At 40.4% G+C, this 23691-nt stretch overlaps 1 protein-coding gene across 1 annotated transcript in view; it reads right to left on the bottom strand.

The window, feature by feature from the left end:
• The window catches only part of LOC139292439 (obg-like ATPase 1), a 40822-nt gene that overhangs the window by 3266 nt on the left and 13865 nt on the right, over window positions 1-23691 (bottom strand). Inside the window, exons 5-9 of the mRNA XM_070914778.1 lie at window positions 18729-18904; window positions 14919-14999; window positions 14445-14542; window positions 3605-3745; window positions 2958-3054 (exon numbers count right to left, since the gene is read on the bottom strand). Coding sequence (XP_070770879.1) covers window positions 2958-3054; window positions 3605-3745; window positions 14445-14542; window positions 14919-14999; window positions 18729-18904 — 593 coding nt within the window. The remainder of the gene's footprint in view (window positions 1-2957; window positions 3055-3604; window positions 3746-14444; window positions 14543-14918; window positions 15000-18728; window positions 18905-23691) is intronic.

The raw sequence follows: 23691 nt of genomic DNA, 5'->3' as shown, positions 1-23691 counted from the left end.
GGAGTGCTTGTGAGTTTAACTACCATTAATCAGCATCAAGGTTTGTCTATCTGGAGAAAAATAGATTAAGGGAGGGATTTTTTTCATATGGAGCATTACAAGAGATCCACATTGTCCTAGTTAAGAGCTATGCAGAGCAGGCTGATAGATAATGGTCACCTCGAGGCTGCCTAATAAAGCATGTTAAAGGACTTAGGAACACGACATTACTGAGTGTAGTTTTTACAATGCAAGATGTATTGGCTTAATATAGTTACTCACTGATGCTTACCTGACTAAATGCCCCTCACACACAATCAAGGCTGGCTGTAATCAGTTACGTCGAGGAGGACAAGCGTGTTTTTGAGGATGCCTTTGAAGTGTTTCAGGACTTTTTTTTTGTAAATAGTGAGGACATCAGTCATGCTGAGACTAGTGTGTGCCTAAACCTGCTGATGTCATCTGACTAAAATGTAATGTGTCCTGTGTAAAAAAAAAAAAAAAAAAGAGGAAGTGAGCTCAGCTTCCCCCTCTGGCCTGTGCACAGTCATCATGAAAATATTTACCAAAAGTTCCTGTTTACAAACTGGACATGTTGCACACCATTTGCAAACAACACATTTGATATTAATGTAGTTATTAAGTCTATTTGGAGGTGGCTGTTCCTTACATAGACGTTTGATAGTCATGTGAAGTACAGATACATTGTCTGATAACAATTGTTGTAGTTGTTCATTTGCTGCACAGACATAAAATTAACATTTATTTGTGTGAACTATCAGCATGGGGCGTCCTGTTGGCAGTCTCATACTGTGTAACTGTGATGTCCTGTGTTCATATCTGACCAGGGGGGTTTGTTGCATGTTATCCCCCCCCCCCCCCCCTTCCCTTTTTTAACTTCATGTTTCTCTTCTTTGTCTAATAAAAGCAACACCCTGAAATAATCTTTAAAAAAAGAAAACCCAGTGGGTTGGCTGAGGCTGTATTTCCTTATATTTTGCACCATAACACTAAAATATCAGACGCTGTGATGAACTCCTGTAACATTAGTGCATATTATGACTCAGTTTAGAGTCATTTAAGGGCACATTTGGCAACATATCTGTTACCTTCCAGCACAACAAGACTTTACATGTCCTTTACATGAGGTAACTGGTTAAACTGTAAATGCAGTTACAGGTTAAATTTGTGAGTTGATTATAGATATATTTTACTGATTTTGCAATTTTATGTTTTGTGGAAATTTGCTGTGAACTGATCTTATTCTCATTTTTTTCACATTGATTTTGCATACTAAGAACACTAAAATAAATATTCATAAAGTCCACTAGGCTGAAACGTTAGCATGTTTGTTGACATGGCCAAAATAATCTGAAATTAAGATTAGTCAGCTTTGTCCTAAAAATCTATGTGGTACCTTTTTTACCTTTTGTATTCAACATTGGAACTAAAATTCTGTAAAATCTGTACATATTTTACAACCTGATGCTTGTTCTTACTTTTGAGGAGAATAACAAGAAAACAGGTTGAGACCTTAAGACCTAAAGATCTACAGGCTTTAACTTATTAAAAACAAACTACTGTGTCCTGACATATGACGCACAACACAAACACAACTGTATGTCCTGTTAGTTAATAAGTAATGTCCACAATTTTAAAGCAGTGTCTGCAATGATGATCAAAATTGTAACACACTCCATGAGATCTTTCGATCATTATTGCTTCCAAATAAACATAATTTATAGCAGCCTATTCAACAAAGATATTGGACAAATCAACCTGGAGAGTTTCCTGATTATTTGTCATTAAAATGTGAAAACTGAAGTAGCTCAAAGCCTTAATGATCTGCTCGGCGACAAGTTCTTTGACTAGATGTCACTGTGGAAAATTTAAATGCCTTAACATTGCAATCCCTTGAAATATCTGATGCGGTGGTATAATGGATATGATCAAATATGACAGGATACAACCCAAATATTTCGTTTTGAAAAGGTTTCTCAAAGAGTTACTTTGCTGTATTTTTAAATGGGCGGCAAGATGGCCTTGAGGTGTTGAGGCTGAAAGGTTGCTGGTTCAATCCCCGGACCTGACAGGATGTGTATTCCAGCTGTGAGCTGGTGACTGAAGGGCGGCTGGTATCACATCTCCCGTGCCCACCATCTCTGCCTAAGTGCCCTCGAGCAAGCACTGAACCCCACAACTGCTGCAGGGGACCCTGCTCTCTGACCTCTCTGATGACAATCCATATGTGTGGGGGGACTGTATGTATGTGGAACTAGGAGGGAAATGCAAAAAGACAAATTTCAATATCCTAGTGTACACAGACAATAAAGTAATCTTCCTCATGAACTTATAATGTGTAACTCCTGACCAGTCAAATACCTTATTATATCTGCACTCAATCCTTCTATTTGCTCAACAAAAAAAACAAAACACAATACCAGCATGCAAAGCCAACATCTGTATTGATGTAAATCCTGCGATCCCATTGCACAAAGCTCTTGGCGAGCCGGGCTCAGTAAACTGAGACACACAGGGAGGAGGAGCCCCCAGCAAGGCCCACAAACAGTCGAATGAAAAGCGACATCAATTTTGGCACAGACAACCTCCGTCACACAGATTAGGCAGGCACAATGCACAGGCTCCTTATCTCCAGCGGCAGGAGGAGGGCAGGCAGATCTGCACAGGATGGAAACATTCTCATGGACGTAATGGGCAAAATCAATTGTTGCCCTCCTCAATCAATGTAGCCCCCACTTTCACTGTTCAGCAGCTCACCAGTAATTGAAGTTATCCTTGGCCTGTAATGACTAGCTAAAGCACAACCATGACAAAGTTGAAAGTGTGTGATATCAGTGAGGGTGCCAGCAGGGTGGAACATGGGGGCACCGTGTGTATTCGTTTGTGTGTATGTGTGAGTGTGTGTGTGCTGGTACACACCCGCACATGTATGTGCACAGCAAGCAGCTGGTTCTTACCCGAATGGTCCATGCACGGACCTCGTCTGGTCCAGCAGTGAAGAAGTACTCCAGCTGCAGGGCTGCGTAGCCTGCCTTGATGATCTTGCTCAGGGCACTGGTGGAGAGAAATTTCAGTTTCAATCGAGGGGTCTGAACTGTTTAAGTATTATTTATTGCCACTGATGCCTAGACAAAGTTCACTTCAGTGGCAAGGCCCCATTCATTCCAATATAAACTCATTAAGTGAATAAGATGGGTCACTTCATTTCACATAAGACATTCAACTCTCCAATGGTTTCCTTGATTAATTAGAAAGCTTGTAGACTCATTTAGCATTTTTAAGAATTCAACCCGATGTCTCGTTCTGCACCAAGAGGGGGGAAAAAAAATCTGCTGTCACAATTTTTCTCTCCATAAAGGTTTTCACACGAGAACAATAAACCCAAAATGCCCAAGTTATAATTATACCTACAGATGACAGATGACAGTTAAAAACTTAATTTAGAGGAAAACCCTTTGACTGAGTTGTTCAGTAAGAAGAGGGATCCTTTGCTTTATAATGGTAATTACTCTGCCATTTATTATTCTATCAGCACATGCAATTAAAGGAGTGCATGGAGGACACAGCTGATAATAAAGTGTGGGGAGACTGAATGCTAATTAACCTCTGTGTCTTGTGCTCTGTGCAGTACTTCTGCCTCTCCTCTTCACTTGCGTCCTGTAGCTGGCTCTCCAGGCCGCCGCTGAAGGGGATGACCAAGGCTCCGGGGTCGTGACTGTCCACCCACTCCTTGATTTTCACCAACCTGGTAAAAATCAACAGCCACAAAACTAGTTGGAGGACTTGATTAGCATGAAAGTATGAGTTATCCGCCAGTGCATGCATATTCATGAGAGCAGCTGAACATATAAGTGTTTGCAGAGAACTGCACTCCAAAAGTGGAATTTCTTTCAGAGTTTGACTTTGTTTCTGGAAAAGTTTTCAACTAAACATTTGACTTGACATGTGCTCATATGAAAGAGCATAGATTCACTAAGATTTAAAAACAGTAGCAATATCACACTGTAAAAATACTTAATTATACGTAAAGGTCCTGCATTCAAAATCCTACAGAACTAAAAGTACAGAAGTATTATCAGCCAAATATACTTAAAGTATCATAAGTGAAAGTACTCATTATGCTGTGTGTATATTTTAGTGTATACATATCATATATGTGTGTTTCATGTGCAAAATCCCCAAAATATTCTAAAGCCATTTCTGTCTATAAAAGCCTTATTAAAACAAGTGAAAAAATCTGTCTGTGCAGAAAACATAATCCAAGCTGTTTTTAATTTAAATCAATTGTTTAAAAAAAATTGCTGCAAAACAAATGTGAAAAATGAAACATGATTTAAAAAAATACTTGAAACAAGTTGATTTGCATTGAAAACAAGTTGAAACAAGTCTTTCTTCACTGGTGTAAAATAAGATTTAAAGGACTTAATTACAGATTAAAATGACTTGTAAGAGGGCAAAGCATCACGTTTTAGAAGCTGAATATAACTTTTGTGTAAAAAAAATAATCTGCAAAGTAACTGTAGCTTTAATATAAACATGGAGTAAAAGTACAATATTTTCAAGTAGAAATATATATATATATAATATATATATGTAGCACAGATGGAAATATTGATGTACCTCAGAATTACTCATTTACAGTACTTAAGTGCTGTAATTGAGTACATGTACTTAATGTACATTACTTTCCATCCAATTCATAACACACACAAAGCTTTTGTTTTTTTGCCTCTTAAAACAGACAAATAGAGTTCATTCAAACCAACTAAACATTTACCATGAAGCCAGGAAGGAGTACAAAAACAGTGCTTCCTTACTCATAAACGTCTTTGTCATTCTCTTTACCACCTGAGTTTTTTCTTTCTCTCTTTTTGTCTTCTAGTCCAGCAGGACACCTGACATTGCAGGACAAAGATATCCTCACACCTAATGGTAACTCTCAGTCAGAACAATATAAGGGGGTTAGAGCAATTATGAGATTAGGCCCACAAGCTCTCAGGCTGGGATTGGACAGGTCTCAAAGAACAGCATCACACAAATCCATTTTCACACGGCGGCCCTGACAGAGCTCCTGGGCTGGATTGATTCCAAGGGGTCCCTGTCATTATCTGTAATCCTAGTTTCCTGTTTAAAGCCCATAAGAATCAAAGACTGGGAGGGACCCGACCACCTCAATACCACATCTATTCCAATAACAATGTCACCGCTTTATCACCTACAGCACCATATCACTGCTCCAACCTAATGATTATCAATATACAATATATGACAGGATAACGGGCGCAGGAAGGCCACAGTTTTGCTTTGATTGGATATTTTTCCCAACAAGCTAGAATAACACTACAGGGTAAATTTGAAATGCCTCATATGCCAGTTTGTCCGTCTGTTCAGATGCACATCTATTAAGAGCCGTAACCTAATATTTCCCTTTCTGTTTGCACTGTGGATGCAGAGCTGACGTTTGACTGCCACCGCAACAAGGTAGTCGCCAATGTCTCACCAATAAAGAGACAGAAAAATAAAAAACATTTAGTCAAAGCCGAAAACCTGAAAACATAGGAGATGGCAGGCGCTCCAAGAGGGGAAAAAATCCAATCTGAGATAATAACAGATGTAGTTTGTCACTTTTAGCAGCACAGCTGTCTATTTGGTGGCACGTTATTTGCATTCCTCAGGTATTGCGTACTCTACAGGCGGCTGAATAATGATTCACAAATCACTCTCTCCACACCAGTCAAGGGCTGTGATCCTTTGAATAGACCATTGTACCTGAGACTGTAATTGGTGAAGACTTGACAGAGCTGAGCCAAGCCAGCCAAGTAACAAAGAGGCTCTTGGTAGAAGGCTGAGGGATGATTTTAATAATGTGAAGCCGGAGACGGAGAACGTGAGCTGCAAATGAGCACGGGGGTCTCCGGGTCCTTGCACTGAGTGACACGGGACCAGACAAACACCTTGCCACAGGAACATGAAACACCCCCTTCCCTCAACTCCGGAAACAAAGCACTGTCAATTAAGAGCTTTGATGCTCCGTCAACACGACTCCCAAAACCAATTCTGTCAACTTCAGCGTTGTCTGCCCATGCCACTTTGTATTTATGTCCTTTCCAATTATTTGTGTGAAATTCTTATGTGGATCAGTAAATTGGGGAAAATATTTATGTAAAACATAGTGCAGATTTTTTTTTGTCATTCATGAAATTCTAAATTATAAAAAGGTATTCAGAGAAAATCAAAATGTTGACAAGAATCATGTTTTCTGTATATCATGGACTGTTTACAGCCAAGCTCAATGGCATCATATCAGTATCGCCTCTCTTTCTGTGAAGAAACTGACTTATTTATTTAAAGCAGGGTTTCGTCGACTAATTTCTTTTCTGTTTATCATCTTTTAAGAGAAAATTGAAAATATTCTATGTGGCTTTGTGAACTTCCACAAAAGAAATAATAAACACAATATTTGTCCATGTACGTCGTCTTTAAAAAAAAGGTTTTACAAGTCTAAGCGACACAAAGAGAAATCCAGTGAGAACGATCGTGAATGTGTGTGTGTGTCTGTGTCTTGTCAGTCTCCCATTATGTCCCAGCGTTGAGTGCCATCTCTCACTGCTCGGTTAATAGAAAGATTCAGCACTTTCTGGTCTTGATATCCCTCTCTGAACAAATGATGCCTGAAATTTTTATTCTTTTTATAATGGAATTCCAATGGCCTCTGCTGCAAATCAAGTGGAAATTTTTGCATATCAAGTGGGAAAAATTAAATGTTAACCACGTTTTAATGTGATTAAGGGTGACAGGGACATTATTTCTGCTAATCATTCACCAGTTTGAAGGCTCAAACAAAGCTAAGGGACAAGCCATGTTTGTGCTTTTTCCTGCTTCCCCTCAATTCAAGTAGGAAAATAGTTCTCTTATACGTGCTCTTATCAAACTTTTACAAATCTAAAACATGATATACTTTTTTGTTTACGCTAACGAGACGATATGAATCTATATCTGTTTATCTTAAATCTAGAAAAAACGTGTCATGTTATTTGTTCTAAGCTTTAGATTTGACGCCTGTTGTATTTACAATACATCTAATTTAAAGCACAATATATTGTGAAATGACAAAAACAATTGGAGCTTCCACAACAGGCTGGCTCTGAATGGAGATGTCCCACAGGGGGCCACCCTCTGGGGCTAGTCTATTTGTCTTTTTGTGTGGGAATCCTGAGGGGGGGATAATTCCTGTGTTTCCACATGCCTGGGGCTTCCCTGGGCTTTGTCAGCGCTTTGATCTGCTTAAATGGCTCAGGAGGGAAAAACAATGGGAGTTTCTAAAGTACAGGGGCAGCTACCTGAGACAATGACCTGGGCCTGTGTCTGACATACATTCATACAGGTTGGCTTTATTAGGAGTGCTTAGCCAGTTAAGCCTGTAAAAGGTGGGCCATCACCTCCAGTTTGAGTGCTCCTTTCAGATGCAATTGAATGCTGACAGACCTGAAGTGTAATCCACTACCACATCTTCATCACCGACACACCCACAGGCGGCGGGCCCAGCACCTGATCCAGGGTACACCAGCCGCATGTGTTACTGGGGCCGTTTCACATATCTTGGCAGCTGCAGGCTTGCATGCCAGGCACAGACTCATCAAGTAATAAACCCAGGGTCTCCCTCTGTTTTGATGGTCCCGCAGTTGCAAGGACGAGCATACTAGGGGGTTAGGATGCTGCGGCACGCAGCGTAAACTAACCCCCTCCTCTTTCCTTCCTCTGTGAAGGGAGACAGATATGAGAGGTATGAGCTCATGGTGGCTTTTGAGGCTGGGAAGTCGGCGGCTCTGTGGGATGCTTTTCATCCTCCCAGTGGTGAGCTCCTGAGCGACAAGAGTGCAGACGCTCTCTGCTCCCTGTGGCCATGGACGGATGGAAAGACATTACACATCAGTGTCTGAGAAAGGAAGGAGATCACACACACACACACACACACACACACACACACACACACACACACACACACACACACACACACACACACACACACTATCTCCAATATTGTCAACTGCTTTCAGCCTTCAAAGCAGTCATTGGGCTGGTGGAAACAGAACCCAGTGCAGGCACAATGGGAGCAGCTTTAATTAAGAGCATCATCTCACATCATACCTCAAACAAACCTTGAGGGTGTGCTGGTAACAAGCTTTTTTTTTTAAAAACAACTTTCTTTTCTTAAGTACACCCATTAAATTCTTGGAGACAAATCTTGTGACTTTAAATGTTTGCACATGATAGATAAAACCCTAACAAACCATCAGCCCCAGTTTTGTCTTTACGATGGTTGTTGGGAACACATTACGAAAGCTATGGCCTTGTTTAAGGCTATTTGTGAGATGCGGGTGAAAAAAAGAAAAAAAAGGCAAACATCAGAAATTCAAATACTAACCTAGAGGATTACATTCTACATCACCCAAAAATAATTCTCTATATGGGGTATCCATGCTGTCATTCATGGCAGTTGACTGGGTGAGAGAAAATAAGGGGGCTGGGGCAGAGTGGGGGGAGTCATCAAGATGTGACAATTGTGACAAGAGCAGGCAAAGTGTAGCGCTGAAGAACACCACACGGATTTCTCCATCTCTTCTTTTTTTCCAGGATGACAGCTTAATGTCTACCACATGCAATATTTATTCTCATCGTGTGTCAGACTGTCTAGCTGTCCCAGGGAGTACAAAGAATGCCACTTATTAGAATAAAAGCAGAGGGAAGGTAATCAAGGACATATGTAACATCAGCCAATCATGCCCCCTTCCAATCCGGCCCTTTTTTTCTCTCCCCCCATTCATAACAGTTCAACAATAATCCTGATAATAAGCGTTCAGGAGCTGTATGTGGCAAAAGTAAATTCATTTATTTGTCTCATTAGAGCTGCCGAGGCTGCAGGCTACTCACTGCGGCATGCGTGTTTGGTCTTAACCTTATCACAAAGATAATAAAAAGCACAGCTCGACAAAGCCAGAGCTATCAAAATGTATCATTAGACAAACTTGAAACTCGCAGACGTTTCTTTTTATGTCTGCAATGGCAAACTACAGGCTTTACAGGGAAACAATTCCCAGGGTGCCTTCAGAAGAAAGCAAGCATGTTGCGCTGCTACAGAGGTGTCTACATACATTATGAACTGCAGGAGACTCACTCAGTGTTAGCGTCCTTGGGCTTGGGCCCGATAAATGAGATCTGTATTGGATTTTGGAGAGCAAACTGATTTCTTGCAGGGTCGTTAAAGAACAAACAAGAGTAGAGAAAGTCTCTGTCAGTCTCAAGTTTAGGGTCTGTCTCATTAGTTACAACAACAGCACTGTATCTTCACCACCAGGACACAACAAAGACCATGGGGTGACATGTGACATGTCAACAGTGTCCTTTCATTACCTGGACTAGGGACAGTCAATAACCAGGCTAACTGGAACGACAGGACTTTATTAGCGCCATCTGTTTCAGTTTTACTATACAGCCTCTCCTGTTGTTTTCTCTCATTGAAAGCTAGCTAAAGGCATCCATTAGGACTGACTGTGGGCAGTAGGGTACACATCTTACCATGGGAAAGTGTTTCTCAGGATCCCACACTGTACAAGGAGAGAGCGGACGACTGTGCACAAAATAAAAAGAACAAGTGATCGTATATCTCCCTCATGGCTTTGAAAAGTGAGCTCCAACTCCCCAGATAGTAGTTCCTAAAAACTTGGATGGAGCCAGTGGTTTTGCACTCAATAAAGTTTCAGTTGTGTTTATGGGAATTATGGTTTGGAGTAGCTGAAGTGGGCTGCAGTGACTGCTGTCATGGAGTGGCTTTCAGTGAATCATAATAGTCCCCCCCCCCCCCCCCATCTCAGTTTTTCTTCTGTCTCTAAATCTTGACTCAGAAATGGCTGGCTGTTTGTCAAAATGATCACACAAAAAGAAAATGCTAGTTTAACGTATTACTGGGCTTCTTCAAAGCCAAACAAAGAATGCATGTAACATAACACATATCAATGAGCAGATGAAGGCTCTATTTACCATATGATCTGTTTGGAGAAGGAAAATAGGTTTAAGCTTTCAGGACAAAGGGTCCATACTGACATGCTGCAGTCCTGTCAGGGCTTCCTTTACTTTAATTGTCAAAGCTCCTCCTGCAGGCCAACCAGAGTATCAGACTCAGCAAAGACATTTTCTTACCTTTCTGCTCCTTCTTCCAACTGAGGTTGGATTTCTTTTAACTTTAGCACCAAATATGTCACCTTGTGTTTTCACTGCTTTAATCACTACAGTGAGACATCCCCAGAGGTGATTAAGCTGAAGTTATTCTATATTTTTCTTATAGTACAAAAAAAAAGAAAAGGCCAAACTCAGCTATGTGTTAGTCTCTCAATACTTCCCGACTTCCTTCCCTGCCTGTGGCACTCTAAGCCCATCCGTTCCTACTGAAGACATAAATCCTTAAAAACAGGTCAAAAAAATATATTTTAATTCTTTAAAAAGGCTAAATAATTTCCTGAAACAGCTGGGCACTGTGGTTTCTAGCAAACATTACGCAAGCAGGAGTAAACAGTGCATTTGCTGGGGACTGTTTTCAGCTGCGGATTGATACATGTTTTGTCTGCTAGTGAGTGTTTACGGCAGCAGGATGGTGTCCATGTACGTTGTAATAAAAGAACATATAATCCAGTGCAATAATGTGGCTCATTCATGTGTTTTAAATAGTTTTTGGACAAAAATGGAGCTAAATGGCACAGAAGAATAACATATCACACTTTGGCTTCAGAGACACACTAGTTTATATTAGAATCAACTGATTATTGGTTTTGGTCTTTTCATGAGTTTGTTGACACTAAAAAAATATAGAATACCTCCAATCTTAACTTATAATGAGTTAAGTAGAGAGTTGGGTCCACATTTTGCACCTTAACATGAAACAAGGCTTTTTACAGAGATTAGACCGGACAATGACTTGTTGAACACAGGTCTCCTGAAGTGCTGAGACACCCTGATTGATGTCCAAAAACAAATTGTCGTTTGGCTGATGAGAGTACAAGCACTGCATACGGTTTTCTAAAATTACACCATGCCAGACAAATATGGGGCAATTAATTATGAAAGATCAATTTATGCCTTTGTGGCAGGGGAAAAAAAGATGATTAAAAAGGTTGACTGGAAGAGCAGCTGTGGTATGTAACTATTTCAGTTGTGGTTTTCCCAACATAAAGCAAGAATAGCGAGACAGAGGTACTTAATGTAACACACATTTTGAAGGAAATAATGATCTAAAGTATTAAATATGTTTCAACGAGTGTAATAATAACACTCAAGAAACCCATACAGACTAAAGAAAGAAGTATACATGCCCATACCTATACATACACTCACACACTTGCTTATAGACAGACAAACAGACACACACACACACACACACACACATATATATACACATGCACACAGTTAATAAAAGCTCCAAGCGATGGTACCCTGCAGTTCTTACACTCACCAGGGAAAAACCCACACTGCAGAAGCACTCACAGACAGGTCACGCTTGCTGGTTTCCTTAAAGGTCAACTCATCTACTTAAGAGGCACCAATTTACTTTAATGCACATTGTCCAAAAGAAGAAAAAGAAAAAAAAAACAGAAAAAGAAATGACAAGAAAGAAAAACATCACAGCATATCTGGAGTATTCTCAACTGTCTTTTACCATTTCAAAATGTGACTGCTCTTTGTTCTCTGAGGAGGATTAAATAAATATCTGATATCAAACCTATTAAAAGAAGTAAAGATTGACAAAGATGGTGAGGCCACTAGCTTGTCAAATCAACAACAAGTGAAAACATGCTAACACTGGGCAGGCTGCAGCCACCACATCATCAACAGTGCTCTAATGACCCTCTCTAACACACAAACTACGATATGTGGCGTAGAGGAAAAGTCTTCCAGGCAGCTCACTGACGCCGAGGAAAGAGGAGAAAGCCTCTTGATAGACTCTTGTAGATGCCATTCCCTATCACGCAATGCCTCTCAGTCATAAACACATGACAAATGCGGCCTTAATCATTTTTTACGAGCGGGGATGTGCAGGGGGCAGTGCATGGTTAGAGGGGAGAGGGGAGCGGTGAGCAGCAGGCGGCCCCCTCTGCACAGAGGAGAGGGCTGTGTGGTAAAGTCTCCTCTGGAACATCACTCGGCCAGCGATCCTTTGATCTCCACACCGCAATTACGCCAGCATCCAAATGAGCATGGAGTCGCCTCTGAAACAGACTTCAAACATGCACATGTACGCATTCTCATACACATGCACTGTATAGGATTGGAGCCATGTGCTCCTCTCAACAGTAAATGATGTACTGTCTCCAGCAGAGAACCTGGGGATGAAAGGAGGCCTTGCTCCTCGTCTGATCCTTCCATTAATGATGGCTTGCTAAAGCTAATACTGTGTATTCTTGTCTAAACAAGGGCAGCTTGGTATGTGGTTCCCATACTCCAAACAGGATGATCTTGGTTAACAATGGATTGTTTTTGGTGGCTCAAAATGTCTGACAAAACCCATGTGAGACAAAAGCTGCAGCCATAATCGATTGTGTTCTTATAACTGTCTCTACAACCTGCAATTGAGTGTCTGTAATAAAGAAATCAATTAACTTACATACACTAAACTCATAAAATAATGTTTGGTGGAGCATGCTGCTAAAATTGATGGCATGAACCTAAAGCCTGAGTGGCAGCATGCACTGAACACAACACCTAAAATATAAAACAGCACTTGAAAAAAACGCAGGGAACTGAACCTGTGAAATGGCCTGAATGGGCGTCCTGAGAGACACAGATAAGATTGGCTTATTTGCCTCATTCTAGGATTCGCCTTCTTTTCCTCCACACATTAAAGCTGAGATTGCAATTTGTCTAGCTGTTTGCTTTGAATAGTCCTTAACCGTATCATCATCTCAACTGTGCTGGTGGAAAAACACGGGGGCATGGCGACAGCCAAATGGCAGTCTGGCGTCTCTGCTGCAGACTAGCTGCCATTAGGGCTGAGAGCAGCATTTATTGTACAATTAGGGCCAGCTAGATCTACCTGTAATCATCTCCATACAGGTGTGAGCTCCTCTCTGGACAAGGGAAGTGACTCATCACTTGTCAAACATCAACACTTTGATGTCGGCATTGTTCATCGTGGAGCCCTCGGGACACCTGAGCACGACTGTTTGCCTGTTTAAAACGCTCTAAGATTTATTGCATTTCACAGTTAAAAAAAGAAAAAAACACACACGCAACATGAAAAAAAACCCCTCTCTTCCTACTGATGACGGATGTTCCACATGCCATGAATCATTTGATTTATGAGTTCTCTTCCTCCTCCCTGGGTCTGACAGTCATACTTTCGTGTCAGGAACATTTTAACAAACAGACATAGGTAAACAACTTCCCTTGTAATACAATGCTGCCAAGTAAAGCACTAAAACAAATTTTGTAGGAACTGACACCACAAGCCTAGAGGGCAATTGGAAAAGTGCAATAACAATCCACAAGTTGGTGTTATTGGCAAAATGGCTGTAGTGTGGAAAAGTAGCCTTTCAGAAATAATGGATGTCTAACACCAGCCTTCTAGATCTGCTCTCACTGTGGCCAGATGACAACATTACTATGAAATGTGTTTTTGAACAGAACAGAGGATCATAGAGCTGGAAAACACGGCTAAGAGGTTTATTTACTGCATTAAAGGTCATCCTCACTCAGTTCTCATTATGAATAGTGTTGGTGAAAAGTAAAGAGTACAATTCCCTGTATATTACCATTAAAACATGTGTCACTGTGTATGAAGACGGCCTCACTTGTCACTGAGATCTGTGGGAATTTCATGGCTGTAAAGTGACGCTTGTAAAGCTACTTGGAGCAAAACAGTTTCAGATTTAATAACAATTAAGTGTTATCCTTTTGATTTATTGGCTCCCTCCAGATGATATTAATTATTTGTTTGGCTTTGAAAGTACATATGTTTGTTTTGTTTTTTCATTTAATGCCTTCACTCTCTTTGATATCATATGGAAATGACAATTTCAGGGGAAAATGGGGACCATATGCCAGTATGTGCTTAATGAAGTGCAGAGTCTGGAGGCTGGTGGGAGTTTGCAGAACTGGATGTTGTGTTAGAGCTTACTTAGTGCCACCTCCAGGCAGATCCTCTCACAAAGATATGACCGTTTCTGTCAGCAGGAGACCACAGTCAGTAGATCAGTGAGACTATATCACACACACACTTCTCACACACCCAGCACATGCATACGCAGACGCATGCACACACATTTTATAGCTGAAATGCAGATTAAATCAAAGTTAGTAGAAATCAATGTAACTCCGTACATAAGTAGAAGGAGAGCTCTTTGGTGATGATTAATGAGTGCAATGAGACGGCTCCCGCCTTCCTTCGAAGCTCTTACCATTTGTTCTTTCTCCTGATGTAGTCTTTCTCAGAGAGGTTAACGAGGTAAATCATTGGTTTGGATGTCAAAAACAAGTATTTGTTCAACACTTCGATCTGTGACAAAGACAGACAAGGCAAGTAGTGAGAATCCAAACTTTCCAAAGTAGCCTTTGAGGACAGCACAGACAGAGATAAGTGAAGCCAAATCAAATTAGGGTCTGGTGTATAGGCACTGTGGGGTGCGACTATAAAGCGTCTAAATCAAGATCAGCACGGCCAGATGTCATTAGCTTGTACAAAAGTAATGTCAAAATACAACCAACAAAAGACTGTGCATAATATTAACTTGTGATTTGCACAAAAGACGTGTTGCTCAAAAAAAAAGAAGAAAAAACCAAAAGAGGAGGAAACAGTTGTACTTTTAGGTCAGATGAAAAGATTAGCAAGATAAATCACATTAATACATCTGACTGTAACATCAAAGGCTTACCTCCTTGTCGTTCCAATCTTGATAGTAGCGGACGTGTTTCTTTTCATCCAGTACCCAGCTCTTGATTTTGCACATAACGTCCTGTTTGGGGTTAAAAGAGAATGAACAAGAAGCCATTAAAGGAGATGAAAAAGAATATAAACCCAGCAGGGTATGGGGTAATTATTTCCTAAATGCATGGCATCCTGATGCCAAAATGAACAATGGCTGTGCTCGCATTCATGCAGGAGTGGCCCGGCTTTGACAGGGATGGCATGCATGAGACCCCCTTCCCTCCTTTAAATCATGACAAAATGCCTTCTGGGGTGTCTCGCTTAGAGTCGCAGTTTTGAACATCAATATTCTATCGGGACTGTTTAATGAAAAGGATAGAGAGAGGAGACAAAATTGGAAAGAGCTGGGAACTAATTGGAAGTTGGTTAGTTAGGTGTAAATTATTGGTCCTTCCTCAGGCACTTTGCAGAATGTAGTCATTCTGAATAAGCACTGGTGAGGTACAGAACTAATTATTCACTGTTTCTTCTGGAGAAAATATTGAGCATTTCCAGCTATGTATACTACATTCATTACTGAGGTACTTGTGGGTTGAGACCACAGGCAAGACTGGGTCTTGACAGGATCTGGAAGCGGAAAAGGGTGGGAAAATGGGAGGGAGGTAGTTATAAAATTTGTAATAAAGAAATTGAGCCTATTATTGTTGATCCAGCCCCACAGAAATTAGCGGAACACTTTCTTTTTGTTCCTGTCAACTTGACCTCCCCCTTCATATAAAAACTCCCCCACCCCCTGCAACACTCCCCCTACCTCCTTTTCCCTCCCCAAACCCTTGCAGCACTTCACAATCATACTCCCTTTTGAAAGAACTGAGGAAAAAATCCTGCCAGAGCCTCAATTACACAATGGCAGAAAAAGCTCCACACACTGACCCCCAGCCAGCTGCATTCACTCTCTGCACATCTCTCTCCACAGGAATTCTAAAGGCCTTTTAGTCAGGCAGCCAGAGTGCAGCCAGCGGGAGAGAGCGCAGGAAGAGCTGCATACACTCCGCCCGCGCCGTCCCAAGTCTTCACAGAGAGATTAATCATCTGTGAAATGGAAACAGCAAACGGCCAGTGACACAGGCTGAACCCGCTCCAGGTTTCCCTCATCAGCTCGCAGCCGCCGTGCAGCGCTCCTCTAACAGGCAGGTGTTAATAAAAGGCATATAGGTCCCACAGGGGTCAAACACATATGCCTGCCACCATGAAGCGCCGCTGGTGGGCCGGCTTCTTATTATTGTTTTGTAAGGATAGGGATTTTGAGGATTCATACTGACAAAAGCAATGAAACATTGTTCTTGTAAACACAGCACCAGCAAAATGGATTTAAATTTTTATAACAATGCATACATATGAGCCCTGTGCTGCTGCACGCACATACATTCAGCTTAGACTCACCATGAAATACGAAGTGACTTTTCAGACAGCACATTTTAACCACAATATGCCATTTTATAATAAATTCCAAATTTTTGATTTGTGTTTTTTTTCCCTCACAAAATCCCATTTTCTTAAACACCATTTTCTTTCAGCTGTGAACTCTTGCTGCAGTAAGAGTATTAAAACTCAAACCAATAAAACCCTCAGGTTTATTTTTTCATTTCCAATTTTGCCCCCCCCCAAACCCAAACTGATATCCTTTTTAGTTTACAGTATTAATCATCCCCTTATGTGTTTTGTCTTGCCCCAACATCCTGTTTCAGCAGGGAGTACATAAAAAAAAGGAAGGAGGATGCCCTCAAAACACTTCATGTTTCTAACTATAAATATTCAGCATTTTTCCGGAGTGCATGTGGAAGGTATTACACTATATGGCATAATTATAATTAATATATACAGTAGTTCTCTCTCAGAGTAATATGGTAAGGTATAGCGTTTCTATAGCTTTTATAACAGCAACAACGTACAGAATGTCTTACACTGGTTGCATTTCTCTCCAAGGAAATGCAAGTGTACATTAACTCAAGGTCCTTAATTTAATTGAGCTGAAATTTTCATTTGGCATATTTTGAGTTTTGCAACATAGAGATTTGTCTGTGGTGGTTTTGTCACAATTACTCCAGAATTTCACATAATTTTAATTTCTTTTTTTTCATGCAGCAAATCACTAGTTGGTTCTACCGTAGTCTTCTTTCTCTTCCACTGACAGAACATATAGAAATGCACGTTTAAAAAAATACATTTAGGATCTTTAAGACACAGCTTGATGTAAACTTCTGTGTCGACTAAACCAACTCTATGAGCATGAATGGAGGGTCGTCTTGAATCATATCAGGTTTATTAAAGTGATAATAACTAAATATCTAAACGGTAAATAAGTTGTCCTCTCATTTCAATGTCATTAAAATAATGATTTAAATCTACTACAAGCAGGATAAAAGCACTTCTTGCTTATGAACATTCAGGACACATAAAGACCAGAAATTAGATCTTATTTCAAAGGTCTTGCAAATTACTGAGTAAAGAGCACAATGTAAGGAAGTAATCACCACCTGAATAGTTGCACAGAATTGTCTTTTTATTTCAAAGAATCCTGTGGCTCTACAAAAGAAAGTACAAGATGTATTATTTCTTTTAAACTGTATATTTTTAGATGTAGTCTTCATGCACATGTTCTGCATATAGATGCTGACATAAACATGTGTATATGTGTCTGCGCACAGCTGAGCGTGTCAAACGCCAGGCTCAGCCTGTGAGACAATCACACAATCCCTCCCATCTAAAAGCTTGGTGCAGCCTTTGATAAGCACCATTCTTTGCCATCTAAAGAGGTCTTCTATAGATTTCACTTGCCGACGTGTGCACAACCTTTGACAAGTAATGTATCATTTTTATTCATTGCCTAAAATTGTTAGCAATTATGTGCGTAAGCGGCCACCTGCCTAGCCTGAATGGCTCCTGTCTGTGGGGCTACAGGGGTGTGGGGAAGTGCTGTTGGCTGTAAGAGGTGGGGGGGGGGTTTAGTCTGAGGCGAACCAACCACACACGGGGCCCCTGCAGCAGGTGAAAAAGCCCCTCTCGTTAGCGTAATGAGTGGTCAGAGCCTCTGTGTGTCGGGGCCTGAAATTGGGCATGCCGCTCCAAGTGAAAGGCCAGATCCCCTCGCGTGCTAGCCCATCCTATCCTGCTCCGATGATGGAAGGGCATCATGAGACATTTACAACCAAATCATTGCTAATGCTAGCCGCTCAGCCTCATTACCTTAACAATATGACCCTCTGAATGTGTTTGTGCATCCACATACGTTGTGATCTGACATCCAGGATGTGGATTTGTTTTTTTTCTGATCTCACCCTGCATTTTGCCCTGCACCTCGCCACATATAACCGAGGAATCCTCTGTCAAAGAATATTCTAAACATTTACAGTATTCATAGCGAGGCATCGGCATATGTGTCATCCACTGTATGGCCTTATACAATTTCCTGAGCTGCTGTAGGTGTATAAGCACGAGCAAGAGCTGCGCCATGATTTGAGTATTACTTTAGATGAAAAGAGCTGTGTGGAAACACTTTCATTAGCCCAGTGCTGTGACCCAGGGTCAGCAGCTGAATAAGTAACTCTCTATTAATGATTTCTACAGCAGAAAACCCCTGACCTCTGATCACTTTCAATCTTGGAAAAGGAAAAAAAAGATGGGGTAGGGGGAGGTGTGAGACCTATTGGAGGGAGATTAAAAAAACATTTTTTCTCCTTGGCCATGTGTGTGGGAGGGTTATTATTTGTGCCTTGCTGTGAGGGGGAGCAAAGGGCCTGCTGGGACATTGACTCACGTATTCTGGTTTGAGTTTCTTGTCACCGCCTCTAATGGCCGTCTTCTCCAGCTTGTCAATAATAGGGCCGATCATCTCCTCATCCTTCAGCCTCAGCTCCTCATGGATGATCTCCATATCCCTCACTGGGTCCACTGTCCCCTCAACATGGATGATATCCTCATCCTCAAAAGCTCCTGGAGCGATGGGACACAAACACACAGAGAGAAAGAGCATCAGTATAGAATTTGTTTTTTTCCCAGCTATAACAACAACACTGCTTCATGTGAACACATAGTACAAGCAACAGAATCAGAGCCATGGAATCAATGACATTGACTTCTTGAGATCGAATGTGAAACAGTGATTAGAAGAAGAAAAAAAAAATCATTAGCTTTTTTTGCAGAGAATATGGGAAAAATAAACATCCCCATGAAAAAGCACAGTGGGAGTCACAGGAAAGTCATAACAAATACAATAAAAATACTCAAGAATATATTTGATCTTTCTTTTCAGTGTGCAAGTGTCAGAACTGTAAGAAACCAGCTTACAGTGTCAAAGTAAGTTCCACTAAAATTGGCTTTAAGTGCAGCAAAACAGGCTTGTCTGTCAATCTGCATGTCTGCATCTGCAAGTTTGAGGTGTCTGGTCATGCTTTTTGCACCCCTCTGTCGAAAAACTATTGGCCATTAAGTTAAAAAAATATGAGAAATAAACAAAACTGAGCATGATTTAAGAGAAAAATGTCAACAAATGATAGATGATAGGCGGCAGTCTTCCCCTAATCATTTGTGTCTTAGCCGTGGCTGTGCTGGTGATTAGGTAATGAGGCTATGAAGCAGACCATTTAGCCAGCAGCGGCTCTAAGGACTCCTTCTGATTCTCCAGCAGAGCTTAGGGGTGGGGGTGGGGGGGCACGGGTGTTCATCTGTCACACGCGAGTGACAGCTTTTAACGTTACTAGTGGCAACTGTAGTGGACTGAAATATGTTCTTTAATTTATAGCCCATACATGCTCATAATGTTTTATAATATCACCACGTTTGCAAATAAAAGGGGGATTAGAGGAAGTATTCAGATTCTTTACTTAAGTAAAAACAGCAATACTACAGTATAAAAATACTCTATTACAATTAAAAGTCCTGCATTGAAAACGTCACTTAACAAAAGGTTTGAGTATCATTAGAAAAATGTGTCTTAAGTCAAAAAAATCCAAAGTAAAAGTACTCATAATTCAGAAAAATGGCCCTTGTACCTGTGATACTATTATATATTAATATCATTACTATATTATTGGATTATTATTACTGATGCAAGCATTGTAGCATTTTACTGTTGTAGCTTGAAGTATTCTATATACTGTTGAGTAATTTACTCTATAACAGTGCATGATATTTTATAAACTTATCATGTTTTATATGTAAAACATTGGTAAAAAAGTGATAAAAAAGTACCGTATTTCCCTCTGAAATGTGTGAAGCAGAAGTATAAAGTAGCATAGAATGTAAATACTCAAGGAAGTACAAGTACCTCATGTCTGAACTGCAGTAAATCTACGTAGTCATATTCCACCACTAAAGCGCCTTCATGCTAGATTTCTATATAAGTAGTTGCATATTGAATATGGCTACACAAGGTTTTGTAAATCAGTCTATAACTGTGACTGATATGTGTCATACTGTGGCGTAATGGGAATACCATCTCATTCAACAGGGAAGTGGATGTCAGGTGAACGATGATTTGGCTTCGAGTGTTGATGTGTTGAGGGACACTTTCTTTGGAATGTGCGTGGTGGAGTCACTTAACGTTATCAACAATCCTTATTCATGTGTTGACACCTGAACAGTGACGGTGTGTTGATAGGTGAGGCCCTGCGAGATAATAACGTCACATCATTTCTCAACAAGTTCCCACAGTGATGCAACACGTAGAAAATAGTGATGATTCATAGCTGTGCGTGGTTGTCATGATGGGCAACAGCATACCTGAGATTCAGGCAAATCTTAAAGTTATAAGATCACTAGAAAGCCTGCTGGAAGTTTGTATAGTCTGAACAGTGAAAGTTCTGCCACTCCACTATCCACAAATCAGATAAATGTTCTGGTTGTCTTCAGATGAAGTCAGTGATTTTTAGCTCAAGGGATGGCAATGTCAGCCTTTCAACTGTTGGATGGATTGCTGTGAAATTTTGTTCAGACATTCATCGTCCCCAGAGGATGAATTGTTATAATTTTGATAATCCTCTGACTTTTCCTCTAGCACCACTATGAGGTTGACATTTGTGGTTTTGAGTGAAATGACCATTGGATGGCTTGCCAATTAAATTTGTAGGCATTCATGTTCCCCATCGGATCAACTGTAATAACTAGCATGCTAACATGCTAAATGAAGATGGTAAACATGATCTGCTAAAACATCAGCATGTTAGCATTGTCATTTTGAGCATGTTAGCATGATGATGTTAGCATTCAGCTCAGTACAGCCTCACAGAGTCGCATAACACAGCTGTAGACTCTTGTTCATTAAAAAGAACCAACGCCTCTGAGTGTCTTTAAACTGTAAGGGACAATAAATTGAAAAGTGAACCAACATGAAACGCCCCACTGATCTTCCACATGCACAGAGTATCACATCTTGGGTTAAGTACCTGATTTTCCATGATACTAAACTACAGGGCTTTTACAATCTAGCACCACTCATCAGTCACATCTAAACATCAAGCGTCAACAACAAATGACAGACACCCAAAAAACATCCTACACTAGTAGCCTTATTACTCATGCAAGTCAACAGAAGCTGCAGACTTTTGTGCAAGCTGTCATCCTGTGCGTTGTCCTCATGGTGAAATGAACTTATCCAATTACTCTTTGCCTAATCAGGCTGTTTTGGTTCCTCTCCTCTTGCAGAGGTACTCCACAGTATAAACAGTTCACTTACGCCACACAGAAAGGGGCTAATCAGTGGAATTATTGTTTTGCTGCTCCAATTTACCAGCTCCCTGTTCAGCACTGATTGGAATGAAAATTTGCTATTGTCTCTGCATGAACTCAGAAAATATAATGCAATGTAATCATTTTGTTAGCTGCAAGAATATACATACATTATAAACACTTATTATGTACAGTTTTGATACACTGTGTTGCAAATGGAAAATGCATACGAGTCAATTTAATACATATTAATTAGGAGTTTAAAACAGGTTCGCATGGTTAATACACCACTCATGATTGGTATAAATCACTGTTAATGAAAGCATGAGAAATGACTATATGTCAGTCAATTTATTAATAAATGTTTAAAACAGCTAATGCAAACGCAATCATTTCATAACACATTTCTTACTTCCTTAAATAAGTAATTTAGTTTAGTAACTATTGTTGTACATCCTTCACAAAAAGCTGATAAATCAAAATTTCAAAGAGGCTTTCAAAGAGCAGGAGCAGCTGATCACTCACTATTTAGTCATCAGCTGACACTCTCCTCTGACTACCACGTATTCCAAAGTAATTTGCTTTAATTAATTTCGCCTAATTTAACATTCACATCTACTTTGCCGCCGTCCCATTCAAGGCTTAGAGCGGGAGAACAAATGCACGAGGCGAAAGAGAGGAGAGAAATCTGAGGGGGCAATCTCCACAATTAGTCCTTTAACAACTGGGTCTGGGTAGGACTCTGTGAAGACAGCTCTTATGACGCTGCGGCGCCGCACAAAAGCCACATGCAAGACAGTAAAAACACACAAAAAAAGAAGAAGAAAGAGGTTGGAAAGGCCCCAGGAGTCAGGTCTGTCTCACAATTTAAATTTTACTGCTTCATTTCAAATAGTGTATATTTTGAAGACACTATTAACAGGTGCTCCTTTATTAACAGAACAAAAGGATTAGTCTCTAGAGGGCGAGTGGTGTTCCATGGCCTGATTAGGGATCAGGCTAAGCTCTCCAAAATTATGGACTTACAGCAGCACTGCGGGCTGGGGTAGCCTGACAAGATATAAGTAGGAAAAACATTTTGACAGAAAAAACCCCATAAATTTAAGTGATGTTTTTTACATTAACCTGACCATGTAAAATTTCACTGCAACACATTAAAGAACATAGCCTTCAGTATAAAGAAATGAAAGTTTTATAAATTAGCAATCTATCTTCCGTTTGTAAGTTTAACACCTAAAAACACAAAGTGAGCTCAAACTGGCTTATATCATTACTTTCCTGTCAGGTACACAGACAAGGCAGTCATCTGAGTCAAGTCAAGATCAATACTGATTGAGCTGCTTCCTCTGATGTTGCTACCTGGGAGGATATGTGGTCAACATAATTCAGTTAAATTACAGTATTCATTGACTTTTAACTTCCTGTGCATGTTTTGACATGCAAGGTGGGTAAGAGCACATCTGAAGCATTCCTCGCGCTGCTTTTAAAATGTTCATGCAAACTCAGTGCCGCAATTCTCCTGGTATTCAGAGCAGTAAAAGCTATTTTATGAGTCTGTCAGGAAAAGCACATTATGGATGTCTTCCCAGCATAAAAAAACACTGGCAATGCACATAAGGGTATTTATGTTCATTCAGAAAATATCTTCTTGACATTCATTTTAGGATACATGAAATTGACAGCAATTTGTAGTATGCTGCTTCTGTAACAGAGTTTGTGGCATATTCAGCCTTGTTTCTTTGCGTGTGTCAATTATAGCAAAAACATTGGTTGCTAAAAAGCAGTTTGACACCTGAAAGTGGTGGGTTTGAGCCCTTCGCAGATACACGCATGTTTTCTGCATGGTCCCATCTTTCAAAATAGATCACAGTGGAATCACAGTGCTTGATAGTATGAATATCAGCACCTCACAAGGTGTCTCCAATTCCTATGTAATCTACTGTCAACTGCAGTGTCTCATACCAAACCGAGTATTAAAGGTGCATCTTTCCACCATGTTTGATATCACTGAAAAAAACTACAAAGCTGTTCAGACAAGCCTTTCTGTGTGCAGT

This window comes from Enoplosus armatus, chromosome 11, assembly GCF_043641665.1.
Source record: "Enoplosus armatus isolate fEnoArm2 chromosome 11, fEnoArm2.hap1, whole genome shotgun sequence".
In the NCBI taxonomy this organism is placed as follows: Eukaryota; Metazoa; Chordata; class Actinopteri; order Centrarchiformes; family Enoplosidae; genus Enoplosus; species Enoplosus armatus.
Note: the sequence above shows the minus strand (reverse complement) of the source record. Positions and strands in the feature narration are given on the sequence as shown.